Here is a 25,348-nt window from a genome sequence, read left to right on the forward strand (position 1 = left end):
TTGTTGTGCCGTGGTTCGCACCCCTATTCCCCTTGTCTGTTCTGTCCCTCTGTCTGTCCCCTAAAACCATTTTATGCCTGGCTGCATTTTCAATAAACATCCAATAATATTTATAAAATAAATAAATAAGCAGCAGGAGTATTTCAAACTCCTATCTTGCACAGTAAAACTGAACAAGACAGGTTATTTATTTATTTATTTTTAGTAATGGCTTTTGTAACCCTTTCCAGAATGATAGATGTCAATGACTTTATTTCACAACTGTTCTACAATTTCTTTGGATCATGTCATTATGTTGCAGCTTTTTAAAATCTTTTGTCTGTTTAAGTGATTTGTTGTTTGAACAGGTCTGGAGGTAATCAGGCTTCAGTGTGATCAGTGAAAATTAACAAAAAATTGTGATTAGCCAAAATTAATTAATGATTTTAACAAGGGGGGTAATTACTTTTTCACACAGGCCCATGTAACTTTTAATTGTTTAGTTTTTTTCCTTAATAAATAAAATCACCATTTAAATCCATAATTTTAGGTTCACTTGGGTTTTATTTCTCTGATATTTACATTTGTTGGATGATCTTAAACATTTAAGTGGAGAAACTATGCAAAAATATAAGAATTTCAGAAGGGGGCCAATACTTCACGGTTCGACTATCGTGGATTCATGACTTTGCAAATTTTTTTACAAAGCAAAGCAAATTTATTTATACAGCGCATTTCATAAACAAGGTAACTCAATGTGCTTTACATGATTAAAAGCATTTAAAAACAAAGGAAAAAAACAACTTATAAACATTTAAAACAAATAGAAAAAAAACTCAAATACAATTAAAGCATCATACAGTGCAAGAACTGTTATTTAAAAGTGGAAATGCTCTAAAAAGCAGAGGGAAAAAGAAGAGTTTTTAACCTGGACTGATGTCACTTCTGTTGGAAACTTATTCCATTTGTGCGCAGCATAATAGCTAAATGCTGCTTCACCATGTTTGCTTTGGACTCTGTGCTCCACTATTTGACCTGAGTCTGTCCATCTCAGAGCCCTACTGGGTTCATATTCCATTAGCATTTCATTCATGTATTCAGGACTTAAACCGTTTTGTGATTTATAGACCAGTAGCAGAACTTTAAAATATATTCTAAAGCTGACTGGAAGCCTGTGTAAAGACTTTAGAATTGGAGTAATGTGCTCTGACCTCTTTGTTCTGATCAGAACCTGAGCTGGACCATTCTGAATGAACTGCAGCTGTTTAATGTTCTTTTTAAGGAGTCCAGTCAGAAGACCATTACAATAGTCATGTCTACTTGAGATAAAAGCATGGATGAGCTTCTCCTGGTCTACTTGACACATGCAAACCTTCACTCTGGATATGGTCTTCAGATGGTAGAAGGCAGTTTTAGTAATTGATTTGATATGACTGTTGAAAGTCAGGTCGGGATCTATCAGAAGACCAAGGTTTCGGACTTGGTCTTTGGTTGTGGATAGTGACTCCAGGTATTTACTAACAGCAATTCTCTTTTCTTTATTGCCAAAAACAATTATCTCCGTTTTGTTGTGGTTTAATTGAAGAAAATTTTGGCTCATCCAGATATTCATCTGTTTTAGACACTGACACAACACCTCAATTGAACTGTAGTCATCTGGAGACACTGCTCGATATAACTGTGTGTCATCTGCATAGCCATGATAGTCAAGATTAAAGTTCTGAAGAATTTGACCCAAGGAAAGCATATACGGGCTGAACAGGAGGGGCCCAAGAACTGACCCTTGAGGGACGCCATAGTGCAATTTTGCATGCTGTTTTTTACAGCATACGTTCGAACCCGCATTGTGTCCTAATTGACTTTGCGTATTATTTACAGTGCAATTCTGCATGCTGTTTTTTACAGTGTACAAACCCACATTGTATTCTGCGTCCTGATTGGCTACGGTACTGTAGACCAATTTGAATCCATCTCCTCCATGCCATGTCTCCAATACAGCACAGAATGCGTTCGGCTTGCTAAATTTAAATTAGTGTTCGATTGCGTGTGTGACTCTAAAGTGCCTCCTGTTTGCAAGTTTTCTCCCAGACATAACCAACAATGTCGACGAAACGTGCTGCACCGACAAATGCACCTGCGGTCGCACCCAAAAGGCAAAGGAAGGTGCTCACTATCGAAGGTGGCATGTCTGTTGATAAGAATCTTCTCGTCCAGAAGAAAAAAGAACGGCAACAACTACCTATAACTATGTTCTTCTCTCGGGAAAAGGACGCTACAGTGGAGTGCCGTCAGGGCGAAGAGGGACGGCCAGAGGAAGCATGAAATACACGCGAGTCACAATTAATAATTTCTTATGTTTCCAACCTCATACGTTGTTCATTAAAATTTAATTTGTTATTTCTAAAAATTGTCATTATTTGTCAGAACATTTTTACATTTTGGGCCTTAAAACAGGTTTTGACCTTTGTTTCGTTATACAGTAATATTAACATAATAATAAGAATTACAACAACAACAATAACAATAATAATAATTATTATTATTTTTCTTAAGGTTTGAACTTTTAGCATGTTTAAACAAGAGAGAAATGGGAGAAAATATTAATTGTGAGGTTTACAGCCTTAAAACGCATAATATAATAATTGTAAAAAATAAAGTTTCCAATTTCGCGGATTTCACCTATTGCGGGTTATTTTTGGAACGTAACCCTCGCGATAAACGAGGGAACACTGTATTTTGTTAGTGTTTATGTGTAACTAAGGGTTGGGGTTGCCGGAAGTTCTTTTGTCTTCATTCGGGTAAAAAATAAGACTTGGCTGATCTGTAAAGGTTCAAGTTTTCTTCTTTTGCTAATCACACACTCACTTTTTCCTCTCTTCCCTCACACTCAGCATCACCTCCCAGTTTCTCCAAAAGTCCATTAAAGGCCGTACTAAAAGCTCGCTTAGGTAGTGAAGTCACTCTTGAATGCAAGCCCCAAGCCTCGCCCCCAGCAATTAGCCAGTGGAAAAAGGACAATGAGATGCTGCAGAGAAATGAAAGGTAAGGTAACCGCACATCTTTCTTGCAAATTTCATTTCACAATCATTGTGAGGAGACATGTTTGAATCGTATGTTTGGCATTTGTGCAGATGTATCAGGAACGTGCTAATGAGGTAGAATGCAAAGTTAATGAGGACTGAGAATAGGAGAACAAGGCATCCCTCTGGGAAAATTGCGCATTGCTAATACTTTACGACAGTACGTGACACATTTGAAAAGTGCATGGTATGTTTGATGAGGAGAGGAATTTGGTCATATCTTCACTAGCTGCATGAAATACTCAACAAGATAAGCAAACAGAGTTTGTGCTGAAGACACATGCCGTCTGCTTGTAGATTAGAGTGTTAAAAAGGTAGACTGAAGCTATTGCACCTGTAATTAGAGACATAATTGTGTTCTGCTTTATCATGACATGCAAATAGAGTTTGAGGCATACAGTATAATCACAGTGGTTGCGGAGAGAAAGGCCTTGTTGTAGATGATAGTAGCAGTATCTTGTTAGAATATAAACTCTGCAGAAACTGAGCACTGTAAAGTGGGGCCTGCTTTATTTTGTTGCGTCTGTCTGATTGCTTATTGTTAACAGAATAAGCTTAATTTGATCAACTAAAAGAATGTCACACAGGGACAAAGAGTCAATCAGAGAAGACAAATAAATACAAGCAAGCCTGAACAGAAACATGAAAATACATTCGAAAGAAATGAATATACAAATGTGTCTTTTGATTAGAAGGGAAACACTTTTAGATAGCTAATTCAAATACACACTCGCTCACACAAAGGAAATAATTGATTATGAAATACCCAAATAAACTACTTTTAATAGAGGAAGTGCTTAACATTGTGCTGTTTGAATTGTTCCCATACCACATATTCAAATGGAGGATTGTAAATAATGTTGACAAAATCATCTTGGAAAGCAGCATTGAGGCTCATTTATCGGTTTCATTCGATTGGCAACGTTGAAAATTGCTACAATCCACAAGATAATTGACATTTAGCAAACTATATAGGAACCCTGCACAGTCTTTTAAGGTACATAACAATAAATGTGTGCAGGCAGAGGATGAGAAAGGTTTTCCAGGAGGAAAGGTCCTTGCACTGCAGTGGAAAAACAGCACAAGGACCACAAGCAGCGCGTCTGGATAAGATAAACAACGTCTGGTCAATAGATGCTTCAGTAGTGCTTTTTAAGACATCTGTCTGAAACAACCACATACAAAAAAACAGTTTAAAGAATTGACACTGTCACTAATCCAACACGCATGCTTATTGTCACTCACACACAATTGTCTTATACCAATAGACAAATCAGTATACTCAACATGGAGGAAAATAATAGTTTGAAAGCCTGGTGCATTATACTGGATGGCACTTCAACAACAATTCCATAACCATCATATGATGGTGAGCTCTGCCTGCTGAGACTTCTTTGAAAGTAGCATAATTATTAATACAAATGTTGTAGAGATGATGCTCATTCATGATCTATTTGAAATACAGAAGAACATCTAAAGTTTCAGCTTCATTTAGTTTAGTTTTAGTGTGGAGCAACACAGCGCAAGTAGCAGTTATCTAACTCTGCGTTCTTTACAGCCTCATGGCCGTCACTCGACATCCTTCAGTCCATCTTTTATCCTTTTTTCCCATTTTAAATTCAGTTAATTATCATTATTTGGACACATATGAAAGTAAAGAATGTTAACATTTTACTTGAAGCATCACCTGTACCATTTCTAAAGGCTTTATAATGCTAACTATTTGACCCCAAATTAATTTATTTGAATATGTTCTAATTCTGCTATTTCCCATGAGAAAAAGGTCATTTAAATACAAACAAATGTGAATTTTTCCCCCTGGGCCAGTGTGCATCTGCACGACAAACTCAACTGTCCTTGAGCAAAGAATTTAATGCGAAGCATTGGTGCTTCCGATGGTGGTTCCCGGTATACTACAGTTTTTTCAAATTATATCAATTTGTGGCCGCAAAATTCTCCTTCTTGGACAGCAGTAGAAATTATTACAAGTATATTTCTAAAAAAATAACTTTAGTGAGGTGGTTTAAAAAAAAAGGTTAGCTCACTACTTAGTGGAACCTTACTGAGACTTACTGGGGACCCAGCTGGAAAGACATACTGTACAAAGTAAACTGCAGGCTGTAGCTATTGACAGTTATTCCCAACAGACCAGAGGTGCAGCTTCATTCGAGAGTTCAAATGCCAGATTGGAGCGAATGGTAACTTTATCCAATGGTAAAGGGATTTTCAACAGGGCTGTTGGTTTTTCATCACTCGCCTCTCTCCTTACCTAGAGACATCACAGATTGTTCTAGAAATAATCACGTATTTTATCTTTCTTATATTGATCTATGTTTTGTTATTTGACTGACCAAAATTGGACCCCACAATTCACAACCCTACTTACGGTATACCCTTGAAGAAGTCATTAACCAATTCACGTTTTCGTATAAACATATTTGAATCATGGTGGAGGTAAAGCATTGTTTTTGGTGTTGTATTCACTTCTGCAGTTGTATAATATAAACAGAGTTGTAATTGTATAATTACAATGTATTTACTTTTCCAACATATGTTTAAGATTTTTATTTTTTGTTCTGTGCTGTCTGCTGGCAGGTTGACATTGCAAATGAGAATCTGTTCTCAATTGCCTTACCTGGATAAACAAAGGTAGATTAAAATAAATAAATAAATAAATATTACTATTATGAACCTGGACTGAACATGCAATATTTTTGTATTTTGTGTCGAGAAAGGAAGCAGAGAGTGCTACAAAACCACCCATGCCAAATGCAACTTTTTGGCTACTTTGTTGTTGGTCGTGTCATTTATTATGATTGATTGCTTGATTGTTTTTTATTGAACATATACACATGTGAAATAAGACATTAATGGAAGGTAAAAAAAAAAAAAACTTTTTTTTTTTTTTTTTTTTTAAAAGAAGTTTGATAGAATCATTGAAAAGGACAGTTAACATGTTCAAAGGGAGTAGGAAGAAGTAGGAAACTTATCCAGTCTTACCCCTTGATTTGTACATATTTTTCCTTATGTCATATTAATATAATAATAGGCACTCGACACACAGTAAATTTCTTGTGGATCAATACATTCATTCATTCATTCATCCTCTGTTCCGCTTATCCTCACTAGGGTCGCGGGCGTGCTGGAGGCTATCCCAGCTATTTTCGGGCGAGAGGCAGGGTACACAATGAACTGGTCACCCGCCAATCGCAGGGCACATACAGTAAACAAACAACCATCCACACCTACGGACAATTTAGAATATTCAGTTAACCCACCGTGCATGTTTTTGGAATATGGGAGGAAACTGGAGTACCCGGAGAAAACCCACTTAGGCACGGGGAGAACATGGAAACTCCACTCAGGCGAGGCCGGATTTGAACCCGGGTCCTTAGAACTGTGAGGCAGATGTGCTAGCCAGTTATTCACCGTTCTACCCTGTATCAATATAGGAAAAAAAATCAAAATTCAACACAAGCTCAGCTCAACACAACATCTGACTGATCTTTCCTCCACAGAATTACACTGTTTTCCAGTGGAACATTAAAGATTACCAACGTAACCAGAAGTGATGCAGCCAGCTATACATGCATTGCTAAGAACCAGTTTGGGTCAGCAAGCACCACCGGGAGGCTACTTGTTACCGGTGAGTCTTCTTTCAAGAACCCATCACCTCAGACTGACCCTTGGTTGTTTATCCCTCACCTGTCAAGCTTTGATTTACAACAGTGCACTTCCGATATGCAGTTTCTGATAGTGGCACTGGATGATTAAATGCCTAATGCCTGCATGCCTAAATTTTTTTTGTATTTCACAAGTGGCCTCTGACTCCTATTTAAAGTCTATACTTTGCACATATTTTTCGATGCAGTTTTTTTATATGTATTGACTGAAATATTCGATGTCATGGAACATAATTATTTGCATTCTTTTTTCAGCTTAGTCTCAAGTTTATCCATTTAACAGTCTGGTTTAGGTCCACCAGACCCTCCAGTTAATAGTCTGATCTCTGTAAGACCAATTTCCAAACGGATACTGGAACACAATGTGCAATGTGCCAATGTTTTTAAACAGTCCAACAGGCTTATAATTTAAATTCTTATATTAAGCATGGGTATTACTTCACTTCTGAACTCAAGTGAGATTCTTTTTGTAGGTGTCACAGTGGTCTTAAAGGGTACCCGCAGGCATAGATAACACATTTTCACTGTCATCTGTTTCCCTGCTCAGAGCCAACCCGAATTACTGTGAGGCCCACAAACATTGAGATTATTGTTGGCGAGAGCATCGTGTTGCCGTGCCAGATTGCCTGCGATCCAGCTCTGGATGTCTCTTTCTCATGGGCATTTAATGGCCAGCTCATCGACTTCCAGCAAGACAGTGATCATTTTGAGAGAGTGGGCGGGGTGAGTCATCCATCCCAAGCATTAAACTTGGATACTGTCAGGCTATACCAGGATTAATTGGGACATACAGTGCAGTGTGCAAGGGGTATGCTCAGCATCCCCATAGAGGGCTACTAAGAGATGACTAATACCTAAGCAATGGCTGTTAGTTAACGAAGTTTCCATGTGTCGTTTCCATATTCTATAAAAATATCAATAAATAGAAAAATAGGGTTTCTAACTACGACACTTGCATTTTCCTCCTTCCTAAATCGGTTCAATATCAACCATACAGAGTGTACTTAACATCCACTTATGGTATTTATTAAACTCAAGGAAGAATAATATTTTATCTTCTTCCTTTGCAATAATTGTATTTGCATATCTATTCATAGATCTTCAGCTCCAAAAGGGCTTCAGTAATGATCTTACTGGCATTCTCCAGCCTGACATGCGTAAATGCTCATTTGACATCCTCCCGCATGGAAATAATGAAAAATCTGAATTCATTGATCGATATCTGTTCTTTTTCGGGGAGGGGAAGGCCTAAATACTTTACACACCTTGTTTCATACTGCCATTCATCGTTCAATGATAGTAGTTATAACACTTGTATGTAGAGTCGCGTCCGTATGTGTCGGGTTCATGTAATCAATATTATGCTACATGTACTCCACAGTTTGTGGGATTGAATTCAGCATGGGGCTCTAATGATAAATAGTTTTAATAATTTCATGTTGCTCCTGTCCTGAGAAATGGCCAGACTCTTGCTCAACAGCCTCTGGTGAATTAATATACTACATAAAGCAAATCTGTCCCACTTGCTTCAGGCCAATTCAGAGATGCCTTGCTCTCAGCCACAAGCTCTGAGGTTGGCCAGGTGGCTACTGGCATTAGAGATGGAATCAGACTCAGCGGCTTGTGTGGGCCTTAAAAAGATGAGATGAAAAAGAGGAGCAAATAGAGAGGTAGATTTAGCCCGCTACTATTCTCCTCGGCTCAATGAGGTGGCGATCTATGGGTTATCTTTCCAGTTCTTCAAGAGTGGATGCATCTCTGATGGATCCCCCGCTGGGGGTGATGACATCCTGGATGACGTTTGATATGAATAGTCAGATCCCAGGTGACTACCTTCCAAAGCAATACGCTAGTTTCCCCCCTCCCAGGCAAGATGATGAATTGAAATGAGGACAGAATAAATGTGAAAAGTCTCATACAATGAAATCCAAAGAGCATATCATTATTGCATGCGGTCATCATGAACACATAGTTTTAACGAGGATTAAATTAGATCAATAGGTACACACAGGACCAGCTCATGTACATGTACTGTCTAAAAAGAGTCGCCATAACATCAAGTTTTGAAATAATTAAAATATAAAATGTAAAAGACAAAATGTTCACCTTTTTATGTAATTTCTCATGAAAAAATGTGGTCAGAACATTTCATTTTCCCAATAAATAAACGTTTTTATGCAACACAACTAATACTCAATGATTATTGTGCATTTACCGGTAGTTTCTGTATGACATCCTACTAAATTTTCCTGAAAAAAACCCATCTTGATTAACCGAAACTCTTATAACCAGTTAAGGGATATTTCTCAGAATATAATACAGGCCTTCGACTTTGGTTTTGAGTGCCTTAGATGTCTACAAGTCACACAAGTTTGACTATTTTACAAAGAACCAAAAATATTTGTAAAAACAGTAAGTAATAATATTGATCACTAATCCACCACTAAAAATAATGCAAATGCACGACCTAACTGAAGAAGTTTACTTGTGTGCTTATGAATTGTGGTTTTGGTCTGTTCTTTTCTTTGTAGCCATAACATGCATGCAACTAATGTAGAATTGTTTGCTGCTTACACTGTGCTTGTATCTTGCTTATGCTTATGCAATTACAAGCTAATTAGGACTAGCTTACCAATTAACTAGACAGTGTTTGTTTTGTGTTTCCTGTGTGGAGCTCGTAGCTGTTTGTGGGGATGAGAAGCTGCATGGTGGGATAAAGCCTGAAGGGTGGCCAATAGCTTTATGTGTGCTGGCTACATCTGCCATGTCTGCTGTTGTTTGAAAAGATGAAAACACTGGTGGTCTCGAGAGACTATGATTGTGCAAAGTGTCATGAATGTTAACACATTCCAGAGCCAAAAACTGAATGATGAAATTAACCATAATCTCTTTCTTAACACATGTTCAATATTTATATTCCTTTCTAGAGTATATCAGGGGATCTGATGATTCGTAACATTCAACTGAACCATGGAGGCAAGTACGTGTGTGTTATTGACACTGAGGTCGAGAGTCTGTCCACCTCTGCCATCCTGGTTGTCAAAGGTAACCAATGTTGACTGTATTTAATTTTTTTGATTTTACAGTAGATACTGCATTAATACCCCAATACTAAAATAAAAAGCATCAATAGAGAAAGCAAGCATATTTGGCAGGTAATCCCTGAGGCTTGCTTTGATTATACAGTGAAGAAATTGGAAAAATGGATGCTCCCGAGTTCAAACGTATCACCGTTTCTTTTTACATTATGTATGTGCTGCTGAAATAGAAAAAAAAACCATAGGCACTCCTGCATATCTGACTTGAGGCCCAGCTGAGGTTGCCTGATTGGTATGTGCTCTGTGTATAACGCTTGTGTGCAGGCCCATCTCTAGTGATTTACATTGGTATTCATGCCCTTAACAAATTGTAATAGCTGTCCCAGGTGCTTTGAGGAGGTAATGTTTATCATAAAAAATGAGTCTAATTGGTTCATTTACACATCGGCGCAGTACCATGGAAAACATTTGAATAATGGAGAAGCACATCAAACAACAACAGCACTGTCACCAGAGCGTATGACTAGCACTCTCTCACTGTGCACCTTATTTTGGTCTTCACCATTCCCTCTTAACTCATCCACTTTCTAATAAATGAGCCTCATTCAATGTCTCTTTTCATTCCTGGTAATCCATTTAGTTCCCACACATCATACATAACAAGTCCCTTCGTGCACCCAGCAAGGACAGAGTTTTTAATTAAACATAGCATGGTGGCCTTGATGAGTTTGATGGGGGAGGGTGGGGGGCGGGGGGCTTCTTGGAATGAGAGGGGAGCTAACCCTGCTCGTTGTCTCATTGATTTAGGTCCACCAGGCCCTCCAGACAAAGTAACAGTAGGAGGAAATCACAGACAGCACGGCACAGCTTTCCTGGACTCCTGGAAGGGACAACGGCAGCCCCATCACCGGTTATATCATCCAGGGTCGGACGCCTTTTACTGTGGGCTGGCAGGCTGTTGAGACGGGTATCATCAAAGACCACCCACCCACATGCTGCATTTATGAAGAACCTTTTATTCATTTAAATCCCTGTAAAGTGAAATTAATTGTCTTCTAAATTTGGCAGCACACCACAGTGAAGAGTGTTAATTGGGCTTGGACTCAAATCCTGATTCGTTATTTGTGTTAACAGTAATGAATGACTTCTGAATCAGAATCAAATTGATGGCAGTTTTTGGACCTTAAGCGACATTAAGCTTTTTTTGTATAATGAGCACCTGGAGAGAGGAAAAGGCTCAACGTGCACAAAATCAGTAATATTAAGGTTATTGTTTGGATATTTTCAGAGGTTGAAGTGGGCATGAGTAGAGATGCCCACATAAATTTGGGTGACGATTGATGGCATTTTTCAGACCTTAAGCAACGTTAAGCTTTTTTTTAGGCCGATGTTAAGTGTTTTAGACTGTCCCGTGTTACATGACGGAAAAGCAGAATACATTTCACAAGCGATGCATTTCCTAGGCACAAACAGCGCGAGGAAATGCTGCGAGAACTGGAGTTACATGATGGTTGTATGCTTGTAGAAGCTACACATCTTATAGCAGACTCCATACACTATGAACTGAAGGTGTCATGTGATTAAATCTATCTAGTAATCATAAACATAATCGATAACACTAAAACACCAGCAGACAGCAGCAAAGCAACATGATTACAAGTCACCTCACATAACAACCATTCACACTCACATTCACACCTAAGGGCAATTTAAAGTCTTCAATTAACCTACCTTTCATGTTTTTGGGATGTGGGAGGAAGCCGGAGTATCCGGAGAACAAACACGCAGGCACGGGGAGAACATGCAAACTCCACACAGGCGAGACCAGATTTGAACCCGTGTCCTCAGAACCGCCACTATGACCTGGAAAATGGATGCTATCTTGTCTTGCACATTTCTTATGCCGACACAAAACTACATCTTTGAGCCACAAAAATATATCTACTCAAAGCATCCATTGGCTGGAATGTATCCCACCGGGTCGTTGCGCTGTAAACCGGCCACGCCAGCGTTGAAGCCCCTTTTCACACGCTGAGCTGTCAAGTTGTATTTTTTTTAAATCCCCCTCACTCGCTTTTCTGTCTTTCTATGTGTGATGTGCGCGCACTCACGGCAGACAGCGCAGCGCTCTAAAAGAGCCATGCCAGCCCGAAGCCCTAGTCCACACAATGGCTGTGAAGTCAGACTGAAAAAATGTTCCCCCCTCCTCACTCTTCTGTCTTTCTCTGCATGAAATGCATGCACTCATGGTTGACAACGAGGCGCTCTAAAGCGGCCATGGTGACTAGCACAAGCGAAAACATATTTTTGTTGTGTAGGCATAGCTAGCTAGCTAACTGCTTGTGTCAACTGCACTGTATAACCGTTGATGCGAATAAAGCTCAAGTTTGTATATAGTAGGGCAGGGGCAATTCATGCCAAGGCCCAAGTGTGGCACTGGGCTCGGTTTTAGCCAAGTCCAAAAACTCAGGAACTGATGAAAAACAGTTTAACGCTAGGGGCTCTATTTTCATGACTAGCACAAATCCAGCGCTGCGCTTGGCATAACTCTGCGAGGTGGTGGGCTAGACCTGGTTTTGATAATTTCGTATCCCCAGCACATTTACAAGTAGCCTGGTATGGGCGTGTTGACAACCAATTTCAACCCTGTCCAATCAAAGCAGCTTCTCTCATTCCCTTTAAAAGTGGTGCAATAGTCTCGCATGGAGACGTCTCTATATGTGGAAGAGTCCGATCCGTGTGTGACTGGAGCATTGAACATTAGCGGGTACCCTTATTAAATACAAAATGATCTGGTGAAAACAGCTGGTGACTTGTCCGAAAACCACATGTATTTATCCCCGCCAACAATCGTTCATTTCCACCCCAACTCCCATAGCTGCGTGCCGGCCTGTACGTGGAACGATTAAAAAATATATAATGATGATAATAATAATAATGTGTTTAATGAATTGATTTCCACAACGATTAAGACAGCCCGCTGTTGAAATAAGTCTGTCATCCATGACACGTCAGAGGAGCTCGCGTGTCTGTCTGCCTGCATTTTGCACTGATTAAATTCACCAAAATTGCGCCACATCCCATGCACCAAACGTTAAACGTGAACCCTGTAGGTATAAGTTTAGACAGACTTCCATCCATCCATCCATTTTCTGAGCCGCTTCTCCTCACTAGGGTCGCAGGCGTGCTGGAGCCTATCCGATCCCTATCCCAGCTGTCATCAGGCAGGAGGCGGGGTACACCCTGAACTGGTTGCCAGCCAATGGCAGGGCACATACAAACAACCAACCATTCACACTCACAGTCACAGTCACACCTACGGGCAATGTAGAGTCTCCAATTAATGCATGTTTTTGGGATGTGGGAGGAAACCGGAGTGCCCGGAGAAAACCCACGCACGCACTGGGAGAACATGCAAACTCCACACAGGCAGGGCCGGGGATTGAACCCGGGTCCTCAGTACTGTGAGGCTGACGCTATAACCAGTCGGCCACCGTGCCGCCTTAGACAGCCTTTCTAACGCCATAAGCTCACTGCGCCAGGCGCATCTCCAACGGTGCATCCTTGCTGCGCCAATTTGGCACACAGCGAGTCTTGGGCTTGCACAAAAATCATTTTAATCAAGATTCACCAGTTTTTATGCTGAAGCACAGCTGCGCCGTCGACAAAAATAGAGCCCTATATCTCCACAACTGAGTATAGTAGTAGTATAGTTCTCAGTCTCTGCACATGTTCAGCAATTATCTTCAAACATGTATAATGTATTTAAAAACTAATCTTTGAATTCATTTTACATTGTTGTTAACATTAAATTTCTTTTCTTCATTTTTAAATTTCAGTGCCTGAAATGGTAAATGGTAACACACTGACTGCGACAGTAGTGGGTCTAAACGCTTGGGTGGAGTATGAGTTCAGAGTAGTGGCACGCAATAATGTGGGCCTTGGCGAGCCCAGTCCAGCCTCGGCCAAAACCAGGACAGAGGATACCAGTAAGTAAAAACAATCACAAGTGATGACCTACTTCGCTGGGGGGAAATTCTTACTAATCCTTGTATTAATGTTCCAAAAAGTATTGTTTGAATAATTATCTTTCACCTGAACAACCACATTGAATCATATTCTCACAGGAAAAGCATAGTAAATTGTAAAAAAAAATAATAATTAAGCACTATAATTTTGTCATAGCTCCATATTTTTCCACCAACATGGATATCACTGTGAACTTCACGAATTCCATATGCATTGGTCTGATGCTAGAAAAAAAAATAATATATATATCCTGCCTCAAATAAGAAGTCCTGCTCCAACACTTTTTAGTATTTATTTTGATGAAATAATTAAATAATGAGGAATGGTGGTTCATGCGGCCTAATATTTGTTAACATGCTTGTTTCCTGATTTCATTCACCAGCCAATATCTGATGACTGGCCTGCACTGTATGTGTCAAAGGGGTTATACTATATACAAATTGAATTATGCATTGAATTCATAGGGCTCACCATAAATGCCCCATAGGCCCATGGTGTAAGGGCTGATAGTGACAGAGTGCTTACCAGAACAACAATGATTTTGAGATTTTTTTCCACACACATTTACTATTGACTCACTGAGGTATATTAAATATAACACATATTTGAACGATTGAAAAACAGCATGTACTGGCGGGGCACTGCTCACCCAGAGAGGCTTCTGATGCTGCTGACATCGCCACGCAGTCGCCATACATCTAATTTTTTTAAATGGGGCAATCCACTTCTGTGCTGTTCGTACACAATAATGTCCCACTTTGGAGAATAAATCTCGGCGAGGATGCACCAATTTTACCGCAGCGTGAAAGCAGCTAAAACGCCACTAAATTGTTGTAATGTAAAGTAAGCTAAAAACAAACTAACCGGCTGCAATTTAATATTAACCTCAATGGCAGAGGAAAAAAAAAACAATTCAAAAACACTTCCCAGGGAAACCGAATCTCAGTTTATTTTGTTGACAAGGCAATGGGTCATTGTCAAACATAAACACTTCCAGCTTAGTGGAAGGTCAGCTTAATAAAATAATTTTGTGAACATCACTGCATGCTGATTATGCATGATGACTCTTGAATGTTACCATGGTGTGCGGGATGTGAAAGGTACAAAATAGAAGTGTCTGCAGGCAGCCTGTCATGAGGATCTGTGTACAGTTGAGGAGTTTTTTTGTATACTGGGAACTGTGTTCTAATTGCTCCCTTCTGACTTTTTTCACTCAGTTCCTGATACAGCTCCCACTGATATCGGAGGTGGGGGCGGCACAAAGTCTGAATTAGTGATAACATGGGAGGTAAGTCGTCTGTCGAATTTTACTGTTCTTACCATTGCCGAATAATAGCTTTGGTTAATTGTGCAGACTGAGCTGTACAATTTTATGACCCATCAGTGTGAGACACCCCTCCCTTGCATAGCCTCTGAGTGCCATTTCTCCTTCCAAATGCAGGGACAGAGCGCATTTGCCTTTGAGGCGCTACAGTTACATAGCTATAGAGGGAAATCCAAGGGTGATTGCGAAGTGTTCTCAATAGTATTTCCATAGAACTGAGGTTCTAAGTACGGGCCAGGGGGGGCCAGTGCCCCCCTAACACTGGACTTGGCCCGTCTGTGCCCCCCCCCCCATGAATGAACCCCCCCCCCCCCCCCGCCGCCCCCGAATAGTCCGTCAAAATTTCCGTTCCCCCACAGAGATAGGTTTGTCTGTTTCTCTGTCTGTATGCTTTTTAATATCACTGCAGTTTTGTGTTTTGCTCCCAGCCTGTGTCTGAGGAATTGCAGAATGGTGAAGGGTTCGGCTACATCATCGCCCTCAGGCCAGTGGGCAAAGTTACTTGGACACGAGCCATCATCTCCACACCCGGCGTTGCACGTTATGTCTTCCACAATGACTCCATCCCACCATTCTCTCCTTTTGATGTGAAAGTGGGAGCTTTCAACAATCGAGGGGAGGGGCCCTTCAGCTCTATCGCCACAGTGTATTCAGCAGAGGACGGTACAGTATCCCCCAACAGCCAATCAGCATCTTAAAGATTCTTGAAGATGTGCTATCTCCTTACAACATGACCTTGAATACGAATGTTCCGATGATTTTTACACCACTGTTGTTTCCTTACCTGCTCAAACTGGGAATTCAACCTTATATTAGTTATCATGCTGGTAGATTATGGGAAATCCAAGCAGACACTTACCACAGTGTGCTGTCAGGGAGGTATAGTGTTAATTGAATTGGCAGGGCAACAGTATTCCCTTACGTCAGTCACAGATCCTATTAAAAGAGCAGGGGAAATAGCTTTTCTGTGAAACTACAGGTCTCTTCTATGCTCTCTACTTATTGCTATTAGTCTGTGAGATGCTGAGGCTAACAGATTCTCACTATGTGCTCTATTTCTGCAGTCCCCAGTGTGGCTCCTAAGAGGGTTATACCTCGGATTGTGTCTGCAACACAAATTGAAGTGATCTGGGAAGCTGTTCCAGCCAGCCCTGAAAGAGTGCTTGGATATGAGGTACGTTATAACTCCCTAAAAAATATTTTTTTTCCAATAATGTGACTAGTGAGGTGTTTGTTGTGATTCGTTACTAATTTAAACCACACTTTGTATAATGTATTTATAAAATGAATCACCCTCCACTTTTTTCCACCTTCATACCTTTGTTTTAACAACCCATGTGAACAAATAAAATCCCTCAAACTTTCAAGAATGCAAATAGGGTTTAGCTATTTTTTTCCTTTCCCTGGTGTTCTTTCATCATCTGTCACCTCTTGCCCTAGTTACAAATATCTTCAGTTGCCATAGCACTGGGCATATTGTCCTTTTAGAACTGAGCGCTCTTCTGCATCTTAATGTGCCACCAACAGCGGGGTTCCAAAGATGTGAACTGCACATGTGTGATATTTATCGTTTAATTAGAACATCTTAGAATTGCAATGGTGTTTAATCACTTACTGCCCTCAATGATTACTTTAAACTGCATCGCAGCAATGATCACACAGCTTTAATGGATTAAATAAATGTGAGCTGAAGGCATCCCTAAGGAGGACTTCACATCTCACTTTTGCTGTTCTGTGATTATTATTATTATGTCACTTAATACAAATAGATAACTGTCTTAAAACAAAGTCTACACTCGTTCCGTTCACTGCACACTTTTAAAAATATAATTTTGATCAATATTACAAACAAAATCTGAATTTCACCATCTTAAGAAAATGATATGTATTTTTAATATTGAAATTAGGTGTGAAATGGCCTTCTGAAGAGTATTATCCAATATGTTGTATGTCTTTAATGACTCATTATGTGAGTTTTACTTTTGAATTAAACTACTGAAATAAGTTCTCTTCTCGATGACATTTTAATTTATTGCCATGTACCTGTCACATGGACAATATATAGTATTTATTTTAGGGCCCTAATATTTACTTGTTGTTTCCAAATGGTATAACTTTTTTTCATCAGGAAGCAACAAATTCTTCCTGATTTCTACTCCTGTGACATATGATGCACTAATGGCCTGAACTGTTTATGACTGTAAAGGCAGGGAGGGGATGCATTCGCAACTGAAGACGCTCATCTCTATTATTTATCACGGCTTCCTCCCTGTCTGTAGACACTATTGAAGATTTCATCATGGCATATTAATTTCAGTAATACATAGATAAATCAAAATCTGTCTGTCCCCATGGGATTCCCCCCCTTTTACAGGTCATGTACTGGGAAGACGACACCAAGCCTGACACTGTTGGCAAAGTCCGCATAGCAGGAAACTACACCGTTGTTAACATCACGGGGCTGAATGCGAACACGGTGTACTATCTTGCAGTGGCTGCCTGCAACACGGCTGGCCCCGGGCCGCAGTCGGTGCCTATCAACATCACCACAAAGAAACCACGTGAGTAACGCCCATGGGGTGCTGGATTAATTCCTTATTAGTTCTCATTCTTGGGCCCTCGGATGTAATTAGGCCTTTAAAATAATAGGCAACAATTTTCTTCTGTTTTGTTGATTGATGCTGGAAGAGGACGAGTAAAGGTAAACTTACCACCTGCTCAGGAAGCTTTCTCTAATATATTCAGGTTTCTAGAGAGAAAAAAAGGTCAGTCTTTCTATGCGTGATTTCTATTTTTATCCCTTGCCAAGATCTTTCCGACCAAATTTGAATCTTCCATCGGTCTGAAAGTGTGTTATATCATTATCAATTGTGTTATATACAGTTCGAAATTATACAGTAGGTATGTTCTTTTGAAGTTGACAAATAACAATTGTATAAAGAATGATATAACACAAGCTCTTGATCTTTATCCAGCGCCTGATCGGGCACCTCTCAACATAAAGTGGTCCATGATTGGGTCCACACTCTCACTGCATTGGGATCCTGTTGTAGCTGTGGAGAAAGAGTCAAAAGTCACTGGATATTTAGTAGGTCTCTTACCTGCATCAAAGGATGAATATCTTTGCCATAATTTGCGTTTATCTCTGACCTTCCTCTGCTGTAGGTGCTGGTGAAAAAACAACGTTACAATGACATGAACTATTTTGTCACCAATAAAACCTCTATGGAGCTCAGCCTGTCCAGCAATGCCAACTATCTTATTCAGATCAAGGCCATGAGTGAGGGAGGTGAAGGTGTAGGCAGTGAACCCATCCACATCCACAAATTAAGTGAGATTACAGTTCTGTCTTCCTTGAACTATCCTTTCAGATACATCCTTATTAAAGCATGTCTTATCAACCTGTGTCAGTGCAAGAAAACTATAAGACTTTTAGGTTCCATGCCATCCAGCTGTTATTTTTCCTTGTTGACTGGTGAGACAGCCCTCCAGCATGGAGTATAAATGTGTTTTGTGTTCTTCTACTCTTTCTGTGAACAGCTATGGGATGGCTTGGTTTTCCTCACTCAGCTTTGACGTCAAAGAATCATTTCCACACACTTGAAATACAACCCCAATTCCAATGAAGTTGGGACGTTGTGTTAAACATAAATAAAAACAGTATACAATGATTTACAAATCATGTTCAACCTGTAGTTAATTGAATACACGACAAAGACAATATATTTAATGTTCAAACTGATAAGCTTTATTGTTTTTAGCAATTAATCATTAACTTAGAATTTTATGGCTGCAACACGTTCCAAAAAAGCTGGGACAGGTGGCAAAAATGGCTGAGACAGTTGAGGAATGCTCATCAAACACCTGTTTGGAACATCCCACAGGTAAACAGGATAATTGGGGACAGGTGGGTGCCATGATTGGGTATAAAAGGAGCTTCCCTGAATTGCTCAGTAATTCACAAGCAAAGATGGGGCGAGGTTCACCTCTTTGCGAACAAGTGCGTGAGAAAACAGTCGAACAGTGTAAGGGCAATGTTCCTCAACATAGAATTGCAAGGAATTTAGGGATTTCATCATCTACGGTCCATAATATTATCAAAAGGTTCAGAGAATCTGGAGAAATTACTGCATGTAAGCGGCAAGGCCGAAAACCAACATTGGATGCCCGTGACCTTCGATCCTGCATCAAAAACCGACATCAATGTGTAAAGGATATCACCACATGGGCTCAGGAACACTTCAGAAAACCAATATCAGTAAATACAGTTCGGCGCTAGATCCGTAAGTGCAACTTGAAAGTCTACTATGCAAAGCAAAAGCCATTTATCAACAACGCCCAGAAAATGCCGCCGGCTTCTCTGGGCCCGAGCTCATCTAAGATGGACTGATGCAAAGTGGAAAAGTGTTCTGTGGTCCGACGAGTCCATATTTCAAATTGTTTTGGGAAATTGTGGACGTCGTGTCCTCTGGGCCAAAGAAGAAAAGAACCATCTGGACTGTTATGGACGCAAAGTTCAAAAGCCAACATCTGTGATGGTATGGGGCTGTGTTAGTGCCAATGGCATGGGTAACTTACACATATGTGAAGGCACCATTAATGCTGAAAGGTACATACAGGTTTTGGAGAAACATATGCTGCCATCCAAGCAACGTCTTTTTCATGGACGCCCCTGCTTATTTCATCAAGACAATGCCAAACCACATTCTGCACCTGTTACAACATCGTGGCTTCGTAGTAAAAGAGTGCGGGTAGACTAGGCCTGCCTGCATTCCATACCTGTCTCCCATTGAAAATGTGTGGCAGCATTATGAAGCGTAAAATACGACAATGAAGACCCCGGACTGTTGAACAGCTGAAGCTGTACATCAAGCAAGAATGGGAACGAATTCCACCTACAAAGCTTCATAAATTAGTGTCCTCAGTTCCCAAACGTTTATTGAATGTTGTTAAAAGAAAAGGTGATGTAGCACAATGATAAAAATGACTCTGTCCCAGCTTTTTTGGAATGTGCTGCAGCCATAAAATTCTAAGTTAATGATTATTGGCTAAAAACAATAAAGTTTATCAGTTTGAACATTAAATATCTTGTCTTTGTAGTGTATTCAATTCAATATATGTTGAACATGATTTGCAAATCATTGTATTCTGTTTTTATTTATGTTTCACACAACGTCCCAACTTTATTGGAATTGGGGTTGTAAAAAAACAATACAAAAATACAATAAAAATAACTTCAGCCTGAATTAATGGCCTCTCAGGCTTTGTTAGTGCCATCTTGTGCGCTACTGTTACTGTTCAGGGTTTGTTTATATACGTTTTTGCTGCGGTCCAGGAAACATGGAGGGTGGAAAGAGCTGACCAGCAAACACCACCACCAACCTAGGGGCAAATCAATGTTCCCCAGTCTTCAAAGAGTAATTGAATGTCACACAACAAGGCAGGGGCCCAACGGGACACACTAAAACACTAAAGATGGCCTACAAAAGCACTCAGATAATAATAATAATAATAATAATAATAATAATAACCAGCACTTGATTCATTTGTGCATGGTATTGTATTGGTGAATTGGTGAAACGGTCTGACACGCAGAAGGGAAATATAACACAATAGGTCACAAAGCTGTTTTTCTTGTGCCATGTAGTTGCTTATTGTGCTTATCGTGAAAATATATATTTGGAACAATGACTTTTGTCTTCGGTTTTATGATGACTTGTTAGAAATTTAAACAAAATGTTTTCTGCGTTTCAGATATGTCTGGTTCTTCAAAAGCTAATAAAGTACTGGTTTTCATTGCAGGCATGGGAGCACGGGGTTCAAGGGCATCCTGTTTCAACCCATTCAACCTATTTGCAGCACTCATCGGTGTACTGGTTTACTTTATCTGGTGATGTCTAATCAGAACCTCCAGCGCTCCCGACAGTCCGTTCAGTCTGCCTGTCCGAATGTTATCCCTCCTCTGGAGGGCCCAGGGTTCAGCGATAGGACTTGGGATTCCTTAAAAGGCGCAACTGTTAAAGAGTCCATATCAGTAAAGACTACAAGAAAAGGATGTAACAATTTTAGTGCATGATACCTTACAATATTTCATCTGGAGTTATAAGTGCCACCATGCTGCTTCATGACAACAACATGACGTATCCCACATTTCTATAAAAGATACGACTGCCTTAAAATAAATTTTACACATGCACTCTGTACCAAATTAGGAAACAGAGTATGCTTGTGTGGTGAAATGTTTAATTTTGGTGCAATGTATTTTCTCAAGGACATCCTGTCCATAAAGATTAGCCCGTTGTCATTGGTTGCATTTGAATTCAATTGAATTCAAAATTCAATTTCATGAGCAAACAGTCAAACCAAATTCATTTCACTCAATCAAATACATAGACAGTACTTATTTGAGCGAAAGACCAATTCAATTACCATTTTTTGTTAATGGAGCAATTGTAATTGCTAAGTGATCAGCTATGCCTCACACCATCATATTTCTGGATTCTTAAATAATATTCCATCTGTTGTCTAGCCACAGACTTTTGAGCGCCAGGCCCTCTCTACAATACCCTGAAAGATGTCACAACTTTCTCTCCATCTAATACCCTTAAATAATAAATATCCATCACACTCGGCTTTCTCAGTCTGGTGAAAAGGTTGGTTTTCACAGAGAGATGTGCTACCATGTCAAACAAATCCCGTGTGTATTGTTCTTCTTTTATTTTTAGATGACCTACAATATGTTCTATATTACACAATGACTACACACCATCGACGATTGCATGGCCCAGTGTGCAATGGAATATACTAATGACAGTGCCTTCACCAGAGCGCCAACTAAAAATGTATTTCAGTTGGTCAGACATTCAAATTTCAGAAAAGTAATAGTCCGCTTTTTCTCACAAATATATGGAAATTTTACAGAAAAATGGGGGGGAAGCTTCATACTTGGAAATTGTATACTGTATATTGACCAAATTTATTGAGATATGTGATATGTGGTTGCTTTGTTAAATGAAGAAGATAATGTGGGTCCAATATATAGGGTGTTGGGTCCAAAATATATTGGGCTATTTTGGCAACAAAACTGACATTGCCCTGCCTGCAATTGGAGTAAAAAGCATGGCTGCCATTTTACCAATCACTTCATACCCGAATAAATTGCGAGACACGAAATTGAGCAAGTTTCTCTCTGCATTAATTCAAAAGCCACCGAAGTAAGAGTTGAAAAGTAATAACTGGATTCTTGAGAGTGCCTGGATGGATGTGGAACGATACAGCCAATTGCTAGACATTATCGTGTCTTTCCTGAACATAGGACAGTGCACAGGCATCAGCTGGGAGGTTACCATCATCTGTAGTTTTGCACTCTCCCGCCACTCCCAAAGTCAAACAAAAGCACAAGGAACTGATGCAAGGTGACTGCATGTCCCCGCTGAGCCGTCTGAACAGGTGTGCAGACCTCAAACGCCTCATAAAAAGTCTAAAAGGCCGGCATAATAAGGCCTGTTCTGTCAGCTACCTGACTGGTTTCATAAAGCTGTGCGCGTGTTACTCCATGGAATATTGATTTTTCTGTTCTATTATTAAAGCTTTCATTTTTTTCAGTTACCTGGTTGATTGATGGCCTCCTTCTTATTGTACTCATTTTGTTATTTGCCGTCAATGATGTCCGTCGCAAGTTCACTACCTGGCTCTTATAGTGTTTTTGTCTGTATTTGTGTGAGTGTACATTGACTATATAGTTTTACAATAAACACGTTTTCTTAAAACTTTTTTAAAAAGGAATTAGAGTGCAGTGATTTACAGTGTTTTTTCTGATTTATTGAGTGTTACAAGTCAATCTTCAAACTCCATTGCTCGTGGTTTACTGTGTTTCGTCACAAATGTGATGACTTTATTTCTAAAAACCTACATTCCTGGACACTTCAAAAGCTAAATTCTATGGTGAAATTCCTGAAATTCAGAAGAAGTCTTTCCTTTGGGTGACACTTTCTGGTGTGTGACTGGGTGTTAAAGTAACTTCTTTCAGTATTTTTCGATTCCAGATATATAAAGCTCATCCAGAAATAGTTAACTTAAAGGGTTAGTATTTACCTCCCCCAACATGTTTTTGATGCATCTTTCTGCTGTTCTTTGTTGTAGTGAGTCATCACTCAACTGGTGATCCTTTTCTGTTGCCCAAAAAACATATATCTCCACTTCCAATCAATGATCAATGCTGTATATTACTACATAAAATATGAAATCACACACCTGTGTTTTTAATTAAAAAAATGTTTTTTTTTAAAGTCAACTGCCTTGACAGAGGTATGCACAAGCTAACGTTCTCTCTAGTTTCAAAATGTTATATCATTGAGTGATTGTAATTTCTTACCATTGTCTAAGCTCACAGGTTTATGTTCCTGGCCTGGTGTTTTGATGAATGTGTTAAACGTGATGTCAACAAAATGAGATAACCTGTTAACATATTGTACGACTGTCCCCATTCTTGTTAATGTGTAACTTCAAAGTCTGAGGTAAGAAAGTTACCATATAGATTCCCAATATGTGACACCACGGCAATCATTTCTGTCTGTTAATTTTTGAAGCCAAGTGCATTCTGCTGAAAAAGATATGAATTTTTGTGTTGGTAGTATGTAGTACAAAAAGTTTGTAGTAGGCCTTATATCAGACGGAAATTCCATACATCAACAGAAAAGTGTCCAGATATCAAAAAGCAGCAATTTTTTTTTTTTTCAAAAGAATAATAGGTTGAAGTGGTTGTTGCGTGAAAGTGTATTTCCTACAATGTAAATACTTGCATATATTTTTAAAAGTAGGGGCACCCAAGGCAACCTTATTGCTCTTATATAGTGTGTTCTCCAGCCTAATACTGCTGTATTAATCAATAATCTCTGTGAGATATGGACATGTAGATTTGTATTTTCATATTGAAAAGTAACTGTTTTGTCTTATATACTAAAATTGTGCATGGTAATCATTGTTTGTGAATTTGTGTTGGATTTTTCTAAAACATAACAATAAAATTGCTTATCCCCTGCCAGTGTTGTCTTTGCCTTCTTATACTAAACCAATCATCTCATATCTCTCTTCCAAATCATAAAAGTTGCCTCGCCCTACCTATACATATGTGTGAACGGAGTATGGTATGCAGGACAAACACAACAGCAAACATATGCACCAAAGATATATGAACAGCCTTGTTTTCTGTTAAATAAAACCTCACCCTATAATAATTAAGTATAGTGAATTTCTGAGAGGTGACCACCCGAATCAAAGCAAAGCCTAGAGCTTGTTAAAGTACCAAACATTAATGAATAAATCGACACTGTGTAGGTCCTTATTACTGTAGAGAAACCAACTCATTCACATTGTGCATGCACACACTCAATTTTATAACTTATATACACATTACAAGACGTTTTTGAACATCATGGTATTGACAAAATGGGTTTAAATACAGCAATGTTTTGCATTTGTAATTAGCATAATTTAACTGGTAATGGCTAATTAATCACCAAATTTCAGCATCAGTGCAGGTCTCGCTTCAGTGAAATACTCATCATGTTAAATATACAAGATCGTCTGCACTTGGTTTGTTAAAACACAGTACCGGTAATTGCCCCTTGTCTTTAATGTTTTATTAGTGTTTTCACTTTTTCAATGACAATCGGCAATGCGATTTGTACGGCAAATTATGTGTTTTATAAAGATGTCTGGTAGCCCATAGAGATACTCATTAAAACCCAGTGCAATACAAAGTGTTTTGTTTTGCTGCTGGAACATCGAGAATATATTAGCACCATATTAATTTGTGAAATTGTCAAAAAAAAAAAAAAGGGGCTTGATGTAAGTGTCAATGTGCTGACTATATGTACAGTCGTACAGAAACAGTCAGTGATTTTGATGAGACAGAAGATGAAAACCCGAAGGTAACTTGTGTAAGTTCGGGGTGTGGCAAAAAATATTTCTCATGTCTGACACAAAGCATAGTATAGATGTTAATGTTAGAATGTGACCATCTTAAACCATCTTTTCTTTATATTTTGCCAAAATTGCAAATTAACTTTTTCAATGTACCTTTTGTCTTTGTGTATTTGTCCTACTAAATTCCATTCCATTCGATTCCATGTAGCTGATTGTATTAAGTGCAAGATTTGTGTACCAAAATATGAGCACAGTACAGGAAGTGCAGAAGTTTCTATATAACAGTGT

The 25,348-nt window shown here is 39.3% G+C and overlaps 1 protein-coding gene across 1 annotated transcript in view; it reads left to right on the top strand.

The window, feature by feature from the left end:
* The window catches only part of cntn3b (contactin 3b), a 73,505-nt gene extending 49,329 nt beyond the window's left edge, over positions 1-24,176 (top strand). The window contains 14 exon segments of the mRNA XM_061687580.1: positions 2,871-3,021; positions 6,578-6,705; positions 7,290-7,465; positions 9,670-9,787; positions 10,588-10,619; positions 10,621-10,747; positions 13,620-13,769; positions 15,027-15,097; positions 15,562-15,796; positions 16,198-16,307; positions 17,508-17,694; positions 18,109-18,221; positions 18,299-18,464; positions 20,936-24,176. Of these exon segments, the coding sequence (XP_061543564.1) occupies positions 2,871-3,021; positions 6,578-6,705; positions 7,290-7,465; positions 9,670-9,787; positions 10,588-10,619; positions 10,621-10,747; positions 13,620-13,769; positions 15,027-15,097; positions 15,562-15,796; positions 16,198-16,307; positions 17,508-17,694; positions 18,109-18,221; positions 18,299-18,464; positions 20,936-21,027 (1,856 nt within the window). The 3' untranslated portion in view covers positions 21,028-24,176.
* Positions 24,177-25,348: the final 1,172 nt, after the last annotated feature.

This window comes from Phycodurus eques, chromosome 10, assembly GCF_024500275.1.
Source record: "Phycodurus eques isolate BA_2022a chromosome 10, UOR_Pequ_1.1, whole genome shotgun sequence".
NCBI classification, from domain to species: domain Eukaryota; kingdom Metazoa; phylum Chordata; class Actinopteri; order Syngnathiformes; family Syngnathidae; genus Phycodurus; species Phycodurus eques.